General features: G+C 40.5%; 3 protein-coding genes across 3 annotated transcripts in view; all 3 read left to right on the plus strand.

Annotated features, from left to right (window-relative positions):
• Positions 1 to 13,230, plus strand: part of LOC118335796 (chymotrypsin-like protease CTRL-1) — a gene marked incomplete in the record, with an annotated part of 151,345 nt that overhangs the window by 135,500 nt on the left and 2,615 nt on the right.
• si:dkey-238d18.4 (TBC1 domain family member 15) lies at positions 1,395 to 7,171 on the plus strand. Its single transcript, XM_035672219.1, has 10 exons — positions 1,395 to 1,926; positions 3,221 to 3,406; positions 3,522 to 3,640; positions 4,162 to 4,265; positions 4,762 to 4,829; positions 4,963 to 5,109; positions 5,423 to 5,513; positions 5,650 to 5,798; positions 6,143 to 6,284; positions 6,382 to 7,171. Exons 1-10 carry the CDS (start codon positions 1,476 to 1,478, stop codon positions 6,548 to 6,550), a joined length of 1,626 nt encoding a protein of 541 aa, XP_035528112.1. The 5' UTR covers positions 1,395 to 1,475; the 3' UTR covers positions 6,551 to 7,171.
• On the plus strand, positions 7,887 to 12,800 carry hsc70 (heat shock cognate 70). Its single transcript, XM_035672218.1, has 9 exons — positions 7,887 to 8,043; positions 9,470 to 9,674; positions 9,836 to 10,041; positions 10,337 to 10,489; positions 10,585 to 11,140; positions 11,266 to 11,468; positions 11,598 to 11,796; positions 11,930 to 12,162; positions 12,328 to 12,800. Exons 2-9 carry the CDS (start codon positions 9,470 to 9,472, stop codon positions 12,520 to 12,522), a joined length of 1,950 nt encoding a protein of 649 aa, XP_035528111.1. The 5' UTR covers positions 7,887 to 8,043; the 3' UTR covers positions 12,523 to 12,800.

The following is a 13,230-nucleotide window of genomic DNA, read 5'->3' on the forward strand; positions in this document are numbered from 1 at the left end:
ACGACCAGCTCATGAGGAGGGTAGTTCCACTTTGTATGTGTATGTAACCTATGCACATTAAAAGTGTAGTAGTAGATGAAATAGAATGGAAATTATGTGATTTTGTTACGTTTCCATTTATAAGTAGAAAAAAGAAACAGAAAAAGCTGTGTGTGTCCTGTTGAAATTATAGTTTAATCAGATAAGGCCTCATACAATCCTCAAATGTGCATAAACTTGATAGCATTTTTGACTGCTGTAATTGTTCCTCTCGTCCATACTGGCGACAGACAGATCCCTTCTATAGAGCAATTTCAAGTGCAAAAATATTCCAAAGTTTAGCTGAAACTAATATCAGGTTCCATCAGTCCGAGTGGGACAAAACATTGTCACCACCAAATTCCCTCTTTATGTTATTATCCTTCTACTGCAGTTTGAAACTTCAGAATGTAGACTTTGGATTTTGTCTCCATCACACATACAGTACATGACTTAACGCTAGAACTGGTGTAAGATTTTTACACAGTGTTGCGTTTTACAATCTGTACAACATGTGACACCGTCTATCATTAGAGCTTCAATTTGGATTTGGGATGCCATGAACTAGTTGGCCATTAAATTAATGATTTAACCTATTCAGTTACTTATATACATACTTTATTTTTCCCACATAATTTGCTCCTCCTTGTATCCCACAATCAATCAGTGGGGTCCTTTAAGAGCTTAATTAACCCACTATTCTTGGGTTTCTTTATATTCAATTCCAAGGAAAGAAACAAACAAACAAATCCAAACATGTCCTCACACAAACGTGGACGAGCAACGGGGAAAAGCAGTAAGCAAGCCTCATATTAACATGTTTATCTAATTAAGAAAATAATTACACCACAACTAGAACTGTTTCTCTTGTTTCTATATAGTTAAAAATCTAAATTCAAAGTAGGAGCAGATCTAGAGGCGCCACCCCTAAAAGAGGCCTGGCCAGTCAGTCAAATTCATTTAGATTAATTTTTAAAAAATGTGTTAAAAAGTCCAACGAAAAAGACGTAGATGTATTTGGAAAATTGTCTGAAGATTTGCATATAAAACATAAAAAAATTATTGTTTTCTAATGCCACGTTTCTCTTTTCAATACTTCAGTAATGTGGTACAGTAATGCAATGATTTGGAGTTCAAATATCTTAATTTGGGGATTTTCCCAGCAAATATTGCTGTCCCCCATGAACATTTCCCTATTCAAAGTAATGAAAAAGAATGATGGATTTGTTTTGGCACACACAGCCACATCAATGGCTTTTATTAATACACAAACTGTTCCGGGAAACCTTTCTGCTGTGCTGGATGTTGTTGTCTTTGATAAATAAAACCACTAGGTGGAGTAAGACACTCTCACAAATCCAATGTGAACTTTGGCACTTAAGTCCAGACTCACTCCACCTGGAATGTGGGCCAAACTCGGATCTCAAGGTGCAGTCATATGACTCCCAGATGGACGAATGAGAGTCAGCGGGGGCTGTAAATGCGTTTCTGAAAAACTACTTCAACAAAAGTTTTGTAATCTTGATCGATTTGACACGGCTGGAAAGAAAGGAATAAGTCCTGACTGGTTTCGGTTTCAGCCCAAGCTCAGCACAGGGAGATGGGAAGCGACGGGAGCAGTCTGTGGGGATGACCGAGGGCTGTCTGTTGTGGATGCGGCACGTCAGACGAGCTCTTCTTCACCTGTGCGTGGCGTGATGGAACATCTGAATAACGGGAGTCCACGGCAGACAGCGGGAGAAGAGACGAGCTCCTCGGACAGTCAGCGGCGTGATGTCCGCTTCCAGAGGAGAGTTGCCGCGGTCAGCTCCCCTTCTCTGTCCGCCGCACGTCTCACTTTACCTGGGGTCATGGACGCTGAGGGAAGGGTCGACGAGTCAAGACTGAGGATGCATATTTTCAAAAACGGTATATCTGTCTGTCTGTCTGTCTGTCTGTCAAGGGTTGATGCAGATATTAGGTAATCACATGCTTTGCACATGGCATGTAATGTCAAGTTTAGTTGCATCATTATGACAAACTTCTTCATTTATATGCAACAACAGTTTTGCATGCAACAAGTGTGGCTCAGTTTTAGCCTAATACAGTAAAAAGTAATGATTAAGGTCACAACAGGCCAAGAAGAAATCTTAAATAATCCTATAATGCCCATTAAGAAATACAAAATCTTTGCTAATCCAGTGAAATTCACATTTGAGGGATTATTCATACATTTCTGTATCCAAACAGTGATATGCCATGCAACAACAATTTGTCTAATTTAATAAAGGAGATTAAACATTTCATAATATAAAATGTGGCTTAAGTATGGAGAGAAATGTGTGTGTGCCCAGGTTTCTACACATGCAGTATTTTGTTGTTACAGTTTATAATTTAACAAAGATTTCTATGATGAGTGTCTAAATGCGTCAACCAAGATGGAGTCAAGTGATGCTTTGCTGCAGGACTATAAACTGAGACACAGTCAAGCCATTCTCTGAAATCGATCATTTCATTGTATGTCGGACCCCTTCAAGCAAACAACTCCAGCGTGACTACAGAGATAAAACAAAACATGCCATTCCTAAGGAGCAGAATAAAATCACATGAGGTTCAACAGTCAAACAAAACTATTCAGTGTGTGATGCTAAGAAATGAGGATATGCCTGGATTAATGTTTCAGAGGTGGCCCCTCCTCATAAATGTTTTAAAACAGTTCTTATACTGTCACTTAGATGGTCTTGGTACCAACTTAGAATGCTGATTGGCTTTTTTTTTTAGATAGCTGAAAGTCCTGAAGGCTTCAGCAGAACATTGGGCACAAGACAGTCTACACAAAGGAGTTCTCGCTGGGGTATCACATCACATTCAATCTACCATCCATGGGCAGGAATGTGGAAACTTCTTTTTCTGTGGCCTTTTGACCTTTGTGCACATTCCATCCCTACAAACATGGAAACCAAAGATTAAAGAACTTGCAGAGCAAAACATTACATAAGACATCTCAAATCCTCATCTCAAATCCCAGTGAAAGAAGGGTAAAGTTCACCAAATTCTGGACCAGTGTTTCTCTCCTGAAGATTCTCTCTGTTTTCAGCTGTGAAGCTCTAATTGTTCCACTTGGTCGGGTGGTGCTTGGTTTGACTAAATGATAACAGCTGAAATAACCTCTTGGCTTGAAAACACAATGTCAGTGAGCTAAATGTTTTCAATCCCTGTCCAGGTGGCGTGTCTCCCTCTGAGCGTGGCCTGGTGTGGCGCTTTCTGTTTGGGATGTACCCATGCAGCTCAACGGCTTTAGAGCGCTCTTTGCTGCAGGAGCAATTGGTTGTACGTTACCGGGTCATGAAGAGAAAGTGGCAGCAGTTTCTACCTTCAGCTGTGCAAATGCATCTCAACGGCACTGATGGTAAAACCCCAAACGTGCACCAACTCTGTCACAATGAAGGAAATCAAATTTCAAAACTTTCTCTGCTCTGCTTTCCTGTTTTTAAAATGTCTGTGACCATATGATCTTCATCCAGCTGAGTTGGTGGCAGCGGTCAGGTACTTTGACCAGAGGCAGGCACAGGCCCAGCAACAGACCCAGGACCAGTCAGAGGAGGTCAGGGACAGACTGGCTTTCTTGGAGCTGCAGGCACAGGTTAGATGAGTTAGATATATGTTACTGTAATTCTAATCTATATTTATCTTTTCTATTTCATATGAACTTCTGTTTTTCTATACAATACATTATATTTGTTAGATTTCTGTAGTTCCATTAAATATATTTTCTTTGGCTTTGTTTGGTAGAAGAGAAAAGATGAACTTTTTAAAGTGGGAGGAGTGAAGTGTGTTTAGGGAAATTACACAACAGGATCTAATTTTGTTAAACAAACAGTGGTATCATTTGACCTCTTTGTGCTAGCTGAAGTGTTTAACACTTCTGTCTGAAGAGTGAGTGCAGCTGATAGATTTGTGCATACAGATAGTGATACTTCACAACCAACTTTAACAGAATGATACTCACTTCAAACTACTGACACTAGTTTACAGCCTGTACATTATTATTCCCATTTCTAATACCAGAATAAAAAATAAGTGTATTTAAATGTATTGACTCCACTAAAACGATTAAAACTGAGATCAAAATCAATTGTGTCTGCATTTCTTTCCCCCCACCAGATATTGTTTGAGCGGGTCACATTTGATCAAGTGGAGCTGCGGGAAGCCATACGAATCATTGACAAGGATGTACCGAGAACTAACAGAGACCTGAGCTACTACCAGTGAGTGATTGTGAGCCTTTAGATATGAGTCGAGAGATAGTGTTGGAACTGCTGACCCTTGACGTGATGTCTGAGGGAGTAAAGATCCATACATTTAGTTTTAAGCAGCTAAAAGGGGTTATTTACCTCAGTTGATGCCAAAAACAAAAAGCAATAGACGGTCATGTTTAATTTATTGGTATTAACTCTAACACAACTAACTCTAAAGACCACATCAACAAAATCTGGGACAAAATCTTATAAAATGAGGACTAATTTGTGTCAGTTTGAGGGTGCTTGACATGAGAAAGTTTGAAAGCCACTGATCTCAAGTATGTGCTATAAATTTAGATAAACACAAGGTTAAAAAAACGACTAAATTGGATTTGGAGTCTCTGAGATAATTTGCAAAACATAATTTAATATTGTAGTTGTTGTAGTTTATAGTTATTATAGTTTCTGATAATTGCTGATTAACTTCTTATTTATGCCTTACTAATAATGTATGTGTCTGCAGGGGTGAAGGTTTGGGCAATCTGTTGGTGTTGAGAGATATCCTCATCACATATGCTGCTTTTCATCCAGGTAAACAACAAGGATGAGGCCTCTTCAGGTTCATTGACACTGGCTAGATCAGACAGCACAAGAGGCTGTGTGGTGTGCCATGAAAGACACTTACTGTTTGTTTGTGCTCCACTTGTCTTGATTGTTAATCCAGAGGTCAGTTATGCCCAAGGAATGAATGACCTGTGCAGCCGCTTCCTGGAGGTCCTTGACTCTGAGGTGGACACTTTCTGGAGTTTTTCCTGCTACATGGAGAAATTCTCCAAAGACTTTAGGGCTGATGGTCTGCACAGGAAAATAGGTGAGATTAGCAAACAGAAATGCAACTTAATGTATAACAAGTGTTATGTTTCCAAGATATGCATGTTGTGTAATGAGATTTGTTCCTAAATGAAATTTCAAAAACAAAATTGAGACCTCTAGTGGTAAAACAGGGATATTGAAAGTGTATTTCCAAAACAATAACATAACACTGGGCCAAAACCAGAAACAAACAGTTCCTGAACTAACTAGAAATAAAACTATTCAAAACAGATTCCAGTACAGTCAGTCTATACATTAGTTTAGATACTGCAGTATAAGCATATGAAAGAGTTGTGTTTAATCTGTTTTAGAGTTGGAAGCAGCCCTGTTGAAGGAACTGGACCCTCAGCTTTATGCTCATTTGGTCACAGACAGCATGGAGAGCTTCACCTTCTGCCACAGGTAAATCTGCACTCAGTTTGGTACCATTCTGTATTTTCATTCTCTAAATCTAAATATGGGTTTATATTCCATGTGCTTGTTTTGTTTGTGTTTGTGTTTGTGTGTGCATGTGTGCATGTGTTGCCCCTCATTTAAGGTGGCTGCTGCTGGGTTTCCAGAGGGAGTTTGAACACAGTGACGCATTACGTTTGTTCGAGATCTTGAGTTGTGACCACCTGGAGCTTATCTCTCAACAAGTAGATAGAGCCCGTTATCAGGAAAGGCTGACACGAAAATGCAGCACAGGTGAAACACAGAACTTTGTTCGCAGAATAAATAAGGCTGAATTTATGCTGTTACAATGTTGATATTAATGAGGCCAAAGTGTCAAATTATGGGGTAAACGTATGTAAAACAAAAACCATATGAACAGACTGCTCTGAATGACATGATTCCAGTGCTTTTTCTTCAAGCTTTTTCAGTTGTGAAGTAAAGCTAGATATTTACTGATATAAGATAAATAAGGATGTTGTTGAAGAGTAAATCATGCAAAGCTACTCTAGTAGAGTCTCAGACTAAGAAGACAGAGCTGGAGCATTATAATTAGCATAATATTTTAGTGATATGTCTCTGCCTTGTGATGTTCGCAGATGACAGTTCACAGTCAGAGCTGCAGGCTATCAACACTGACTTCACCTTTGAGCTCTTCATCTGTGCAGCCATCCTGTTAGAGAACAGAGAGTCTCTGCTGCGGTGCAGAGATGATGTACAACTCATCCAGTTCACAAACAGGTTTGTCTGTATGTTAAGGCATGAAAATGTCATCACAAACAAGGGATTGTGTATTTGTTTATGAATGTATTGATTACGCCTTTGCCTGTTTGAGCAGCCTTCAGGGAACACTGGACCTGAACAGCACACTGAAGAAAGCAGAACGCCATTTGTACAACTACTGCAAGCGCTGTGCTTGGGACTATATGAATGGGCGGTGCAGAGCACACAAGAGCAAACAAGAGGACTTTCTTTATCAACTCCGCAGTTTACTTATTTTAAAGTGATAGCTACTATTGAAATACCTGATGTGACATCCAAGACTCTTTTGAAAATGTAATTTGTAACAGGGGCCGTATAATCCATAGTTCCCCTTTTCCTTGTTTTTTGATGGCACATATTCTTAGTTTTTATTTCTGAGGGAAACACTGATGTACTAATGGCTGCTTACCTTCAGTCTGATCACTTACGGCTGTTCATTATAAATGTACAGTATTTATTGTATAAAAGTTGACCAACACGACCATGAATATGAAACGTTTAAGTTGAATGTCTTAGTACTTCAGACTCAAAGCTTTAAAGAATTATTTTTTTCGGGTTATGCAATATTCAACTGCTAGAAGAAAACCACTGCTTGACATGTGTGTGTGAATACTATGATGTGGTGTGTTGCAACAGGTGGTGTCTGTAACAAACTGCAGTTATATTTAATGCCAGATGGCCTGTGTGTCAAAGAGGCCTATGTAACAAGAATAGATGTTCAGTTTTTTAGCTCTGGCAGAGGGATCGTGCAGTAAGGGGAAGGAAAACTTACTGCATAACAATGTCTTAAATAGAGAAAGAAACACATGCTGGATATAAACAACCTGAAAAATTATACCTCAATAAAACTATTCAAGATTGTTTAATATGTGGTGTTGTCTTACACAGGAGGTCTTTAAAAACGGATTTTGAAATGTGTTATGCAAAAGAATAAAGTTCCCTTATAGAAACATTACCACACAAAAGCACACGCCTTTGTGCAACTACAGTCATTCTCCCTCCTCAAAAGTAACATTTGTTCACACATAAAGCAGATAGACTGTACAGATCATCAGTGTAAAGGGACTGTTTCTGGCATTAACCTGTTCACACATACTCACACAGACGGTGGAGCAGCCATGCAAGGTGCTGGCCTGCCGATCAGGACCAAATTGAGGTTTGGTGTCTTGCTCAAGGACAATTGAATGTGTGGACAAGAGTTGTACCACCAACCTTGTGAGTAATGGACAATGTGCTCTACCTCCTGGCCCCTGCCAGCATGCAAAACATGTCACAAATGTGTATTTCTCAAGTGAGCTAATAATGTGACCTCTTAATTACAGCTTCTATACTGCAAATGGAATTTACATCTGGATGAGATTTTAAGCTTTTTATGATCAAATGTGTTTAAGACAGAAGTTTCTGTAATAAAAACACATTTGGTTCAGATAAAGCCCTATGTCATTTTACATTTTTAATTTGAAATTGTGTTGCTCAGCAGAGAGCTTCAGAGGTAACACCAAGCTTTCTTTCAAGGAAATCCAGTCAATGAGCAGGAATATGGGCCTAGAACTTTCCTTGGTGTCACCTGACACCCTGATGGGCTCTCCCTGCATGGTACTCTATATACACTAGGGAGCAGAGACACTCGCCCTCTTAGTCCGCCTGCCAGGAGAGGGAAAGGAGTGCTGGAGAGGAGTGTGCTAGGCACCACTGTAACTCAGTAAACTCTCGAGTCTTGAACGTCTGACAGCACAAGGTAACCCCTTATATGAGAAGCATTGCATTCAGCCTGGCTTCATAGTCTGTCTTGCTTGCTGCTTTAAAAACCTAACTGCCAAATGTGAGAGGTATTTCCACATACGTCAGGCTTGCATGGTTTCTGTCAAAAACAATTGCATGACAGGCTGAAGCAGAATGACCACAAACAAACCCACATAGTTCAAAGGCTGTTAAGCAAACAAATGTCCGTTTGGATGATTTTAATGATTCCTTTCCATATCAAAACAGCGTCAGTTGAATGTCACCTTGCCTCCTCTTCTTAACTATACAGTATGGCTATGACAGAATTTAATACAGACCTCCATATATGTAGCACTTTATGTAGCATGTTGCTTATATGTAGCAGGCCAACGTGTTATTACATGGAAAGTTTCAGATGTGGGCGTAGGACAGGTAGTGAAGCAACAGCACTCTGTCAGCATTTTCTGCTCTGTGTTACGCAACTGGATAACAAGTGATAATTCAATAGTCTGTCAGTTGAAGCAGTTCTGGGACATTGAAGGAAGAAAGTCTCTACTTCTACCCATTATGCAAACAGATGAAAAAAGATCATCTAAAAATCTTCAAACTTTAATCAAGGCAGTTTTTTTGCTTTATTTGTTGTAATATTTAGCTGTGTGTTTCTGATTTCCTCTGCCTCTAAAAAGGTTTTATTTCCTGTCCCATTTTGCTGGGTTTGTCAGATTACGGCTACATGCAACAAGAAGCTTTTGTTGAGTTCTTCACTAATCAAATACGTTACTGCACCTAAAAGCTGTAGTTTTGTGTGTATTTTTGGTTTTTTATAGGAGACAGGGAAGTCCTGCCCACTAGTCATTGATAAATCATCTCTTAATTTTTGAGCACCTTCTATTCATTGCCATGTAGATGTGCTCATTCTTATTATAGTAACTGTAAGCTATTTGGAGCCAGCTGTTGGAAAATAGACACACCGATCACTATTACAGGATCAGTATTTAACATTTCACCAGCCTGACCGAGACACTCTAGTCTTATGTTGCTGAGAGAGGAGTGGAGAGAGAAGTGGTGTGGAAAGAGAGTCAAAGAGTAGTGTGACATACTCTCTCATCTCAAGTGTCAGGACGTGATTTGAGCCACTGATCCATGGAAGTAACTCCAGCACTAGCTGAGCCTCACATGGCCATGCCAGATGCAGCTTATGTAGATAAAAGGGAAAGGCACACCTTTATAAATACGCCTACAGAATGTATATGTGGGTGTACATATATGCAGGTAGATACACATTCTATAAGTACAAAACTATTACAATCATAAACATCATAATGAATAAAATTAATTCAGTGATGATGAATACATGCACTAATCTGGAAATACTGTCCAAAAAAAGGCCACAGTTACTAACACGCTTCTTTTACCTTTTTTACTTCTTTCTTCTATCTAAGATGTCTAAAGGACCAGCAGTAGGCATTGATCTGGGCACCACATATTCCTGTGTGGGCATCTTCCAGCATGGCAAAGTGGAGATCATTGCCAATGACCAGGGCAACAGGACCACGCCCAGCTACGTGGCGTTCACAGACACTGAGAGACTGATTGGAGATGCTGCAAAGAACCAGGTGGCCATGAACCCAGCCAACACTGTATTTGGTGAGGATTGCAACACCAAAAACACAACAGACTCGAAAACAGTGATCCAAAATAATTATTTTCAGTCTCCTCACCATGCTAACAAGTTATTTTTTGAGAAGAAAACTTGCTTGCACACTGTGAACTTACAGTGTCTTGTTTGTCTCTTATATCTCCTTCAGATGCTAAGCGTCTAATTGGTCGTAAGTTTGACGATGCTGTGGTGCAGTCAGATATGAAGTATTGGCCCTTCAAAGTTGTGAATGACTCATCGAAACCCAAGGTGGAGGTTGAATACAAGGGTGAGATCAAGACCTTCTACGCTGAGGAGATTTCCTCAATGGTCCTCACCAAGATGAAGGAGATTTCCGAGGCTTATCTCGGCAAGGTAGATATAAGTGTATAACACTATGCTTGAAAGGACATAGGGTAGTTTGGTTTTATGCATGGCAATGACAAGCCACAGCTGTCAGGAAACAGTATCTAGTATCTACACCTGTTTACACACAGAAAACCATATCTAAAATGTAACACCTCGTAATCATGGTAAGCACTTTCCTCCACCTCAAAACACATTGTGAGAAAATGTTTCTATGAGTGCCTTGTGGCTTCTGATCACATTTTTGCATGTTTGCAGCAAGACAGATAATTGCGTGTTGACTCAAAGTCTACTGTCTTTACAGCCAGTGAGCAATGCAGTTATCACAGTTCCTGCTTACTTCAATGACTCTCAGCGTCAAGCCACCAAAGATGCTGGAACCATCGCTGGACTTAATGTGCTGCGCATCATCAATGAGCCCACTGCTGCAGCCATTGCTTATGGCCTGGACAAAAAGGTTACTAACTAATAAAATAATAATAATAAAAATAATACAATTCAAACTGTAACCAGATTTATGTTTCTATTTGTAATTCTTATCATTCATTTTAGGTTGGCGGTGAACGTAATGTTCTTATCTTTGACCTTGGAGGTGGTACTTTTGATGTGTCAATCCTGACTATCGAGGATGGCATCTTTGAGGTCAAGTCCACAGCTGGTGACACTCACTTGGGTGGTGAAGATTTTGATAACCGCATGGTTAACCACTTCATTGCTGAGTTCAAGCGCAAGTTCAAAAAGGAAATCAACAACAACAAACGAGCTGTCCGTCGTCTGCGCACAGCCTGCGAACGTGCCAAGCGCACCCTCTCCAGCAGCACCCAGGCCAGTATTGAGATTGATTCACTCTACGAAGGGGTAGATTTCTACACTTCCATCACCAGGGCTCGTTTTGAAGAGCTCAATGCAGACCTGTTTCGTGGAACCCTCGAGCCTGTGGAGAAGGCCCTGAGGGATGCCAAGATGGATAAGAGTCAGATCCATGATATTGTCCTGGTGGGGGGCTCCACACGTATCCCCAAGATTCAAAAGCTGCTGCAGGACTTGTTTAATGGCCGTGACCTCAACAAGAGCATCAACCCTGATGAGGCTGTGGCCTATGGTGCAGGTGGGTATCCTTATTTATGTTATTCTCATTTTCTAGTCATATTACTATTTTAGTATAAAAGCTGTCACGACCAAGTGGTTTAAACGAAAGCTGTTCATGGCATTAGTTTCCCCATTTGTTCACAGCTGTGCAGGCAGCCATCTTGGCTGGTGACAAGTCTGAGAATGTACAGGACCTCCTGCTGCTGGATGTCACGCCCCTGTCCCTGGGAATTGAGACAGCTGGAGGAGTAATGACTGTCCTTATCAAAAGGAACACCACCATCCCCACCAAGCAAACCCAGACCTTTACTACCTATTCAGACAACCAACCTGGTGTGCTCATTCAGGTAGCGCAACCATAGTAAAGTAACATTCCAGACAAATAACAGTTAATTCCTTATTGCCCCTGTGTATTGCAATTAATCCTGAGCGTATTCACTGAGGCATCAGAATTTGAATTAAGTAATTGTTTTCAGGTTTATGAAGGTGAGAGAGCCATGACCAAGGACAATAACATTCTGGGCAAGTTTGAGCTGACCGGTATTCCACCTGCTCCCAGAGGTGTTCCTCAGATTGAGGTGACCTTTGACATTGATGCCAATGGCATTCTGAATGTATCTGCAGTGGACAAAAGTACTGGAAAGGAAAACAAGATCACCATCACCAATGACAAAGGTAGATAATCACATTAAATCTTCAGGAGCATTACAAAGCTAATGTAGCTCACAAGTTGAAAGAATGAACAGAGAATAAATGAAAACAAATATTGCACAGGAGGTAATGAGCATGGTATTTTATATTCCCATAGGGCGACTGAGCAAGGAGGACATTGAGCAGATGGTGCAGGAGGCAGAGCAGTTCAAGGCTGAGGATGAGGCCCAGAGAGAAAAAGTCACAGCCAAGAACTCTCTTGAGTCTCTGGCCTTCAACATGAAGAGCACTGTGGAAGATGAGAAGCTCCAAGAAAAGATCAGCCCTGAGGACAAAAAGGCCATTGTAGACAAGTGCAACGAAGTCATTGCCTGGCTGGACAGAAACCAGGTAAAAATGTATTGACTGAACGAATCGTGATGAAAGAGGTTCTGCTTTGGCTCACATTGTGAAGGCAGAGTGGTTTCCTACAGTATGTTCATATCTTGTAAACAATGTGAAGCAATTCCCCCACTTCCCTGTTGAAATGACTTCTTCATTCCTTCTGTAACCTAGACAGCAGAGAAGGATGAGTACGAACACCAGCAGAAGGAACTAGAGAAAGTGTGCAACCCCATCATCTCCAAGCTATACCAGGGGGGTATGCCAGGAGGAATGCCTGGAGGAATGCCTGGGGGAATGCCTGGTGGCTTCCCTGGTGGAGCTGGAGGCGGCTCCTCCTCTGGCCCAACTATCGAGGAGGTTGACTGAACACTCTACTGACAGTTTATCTCAGATCCCAGCATACACTTATTACTATCTACTCACATATTAGGTGAACACAGGCTTATTTTTTTAGCAACTAAATCTGACACTTGCACACAGTTACAATATCCAGTCACATAAGACATCAGTGTCTATTGGTTGTCTTCATTATTTATCTCTCCAGTGATGCTTTGCATGAAGGGTAAAAAGGTGTCTCTTTTAATCTGTGATTTCTAAACATTAAACCAATAAAGATCACCAATGGGATTCTGAATTGCAAATTACACTGTGTGTTTCTTGTGATTTATATCTTTTAATACCTTTTAATTACATTTCTGAAATGCTCTTAAGCAGTATATTTATTAGTGCATATGATAGGTATGAACTGGGACACCTCAACTTGCTGCTGTTGAGACTTACAGATTCCTGTTAGCAGATGCACACGTTTTGATTGATATCTTCTTCCTGTATATTAGCTGTGGTTATACACAGGAAATGCAATCGAAATTGTTTTTTTTATTTTTTAAAATCTTATCTTATATTTCCGGCTTCTTGTTTCCACTGATGTGTGAGGTATGAGATGCAGGCAAGGCCATATACAGCTTAAAGGACAATTCCGGCACAAAATGAACCTGGGGTTAATAACACTTATTTACCGAGTTGGTCTGTTCTCTGGGATATGTTTTCATTCTAATCGCACGTGACCAGTTTTAG

Source organism: Morone saxatilis, unplaced genomic scaffold, assembly GCF_004916995.1.
Source record: "Morone saxatilis isolate NCDOM2014 unplaced genomic scaffold, NCSU_SB_2.0 Contig24, whole genome shotgun sequence".
NCBI classification, from domain to species: domain Eukaryota; kingdom Metazoa; phylum Chordata; class Actinopteri; family Moronidae; genus Morone; species Morone saxatilis.

What these genes read in the sequence shown, in the direction of transcription:
- hsc70 (XM_035672218.1), top strand. Translation starts at nt 9,470, where the DNA reads ATGTCTAAAGGACCAGCAGTAGGCATTGATCTGGGCACCACATATTCC. An exon ending in CCGAGGCTTATCTCGGCAAG is followed by an intron (nt 10,042 to 10,336) that starts GTAGATATAAGT and finishes CTGTCTTTACAG; the next exon opens with CCAGTGAGCAATGCAGTTAT. An exon ending in CTTATGGCCTGGACAAAAAG is followed by an intron (nt 10,490 to 10,584) that starts GTTACTAACTAA and finishes CATTCATTTTAG; the next exon opens with GTTGGCGGTGAACGTAATGT.
- si:dkey-238d18.4 (XM_035672219.1), top strand. Translation starts at nt 1,476, where the DNA reads ATGAGAGTCAGCGGGGGCTGTAAATGCGTTTCTGAAAAACTACTTCAA. An exon ending in GATGCATATTTTCAAAAACG is followed by an intron (nt 1,927 to 3,220) that starts GTATATCTGTCT and finishes ATCCCTGTCCAG; the next exon opens with GTGGCGTGTCTCCCTCTGAG. An exon ending in GACACGAAAATGCAGCACAG is followed by an intron (nt 5,799 to 6,142) that starts GTGAAACACAGA and finishes TGATGTTCGCAG; the next exon opens with ATGACAGTTCACAGTCAGAG.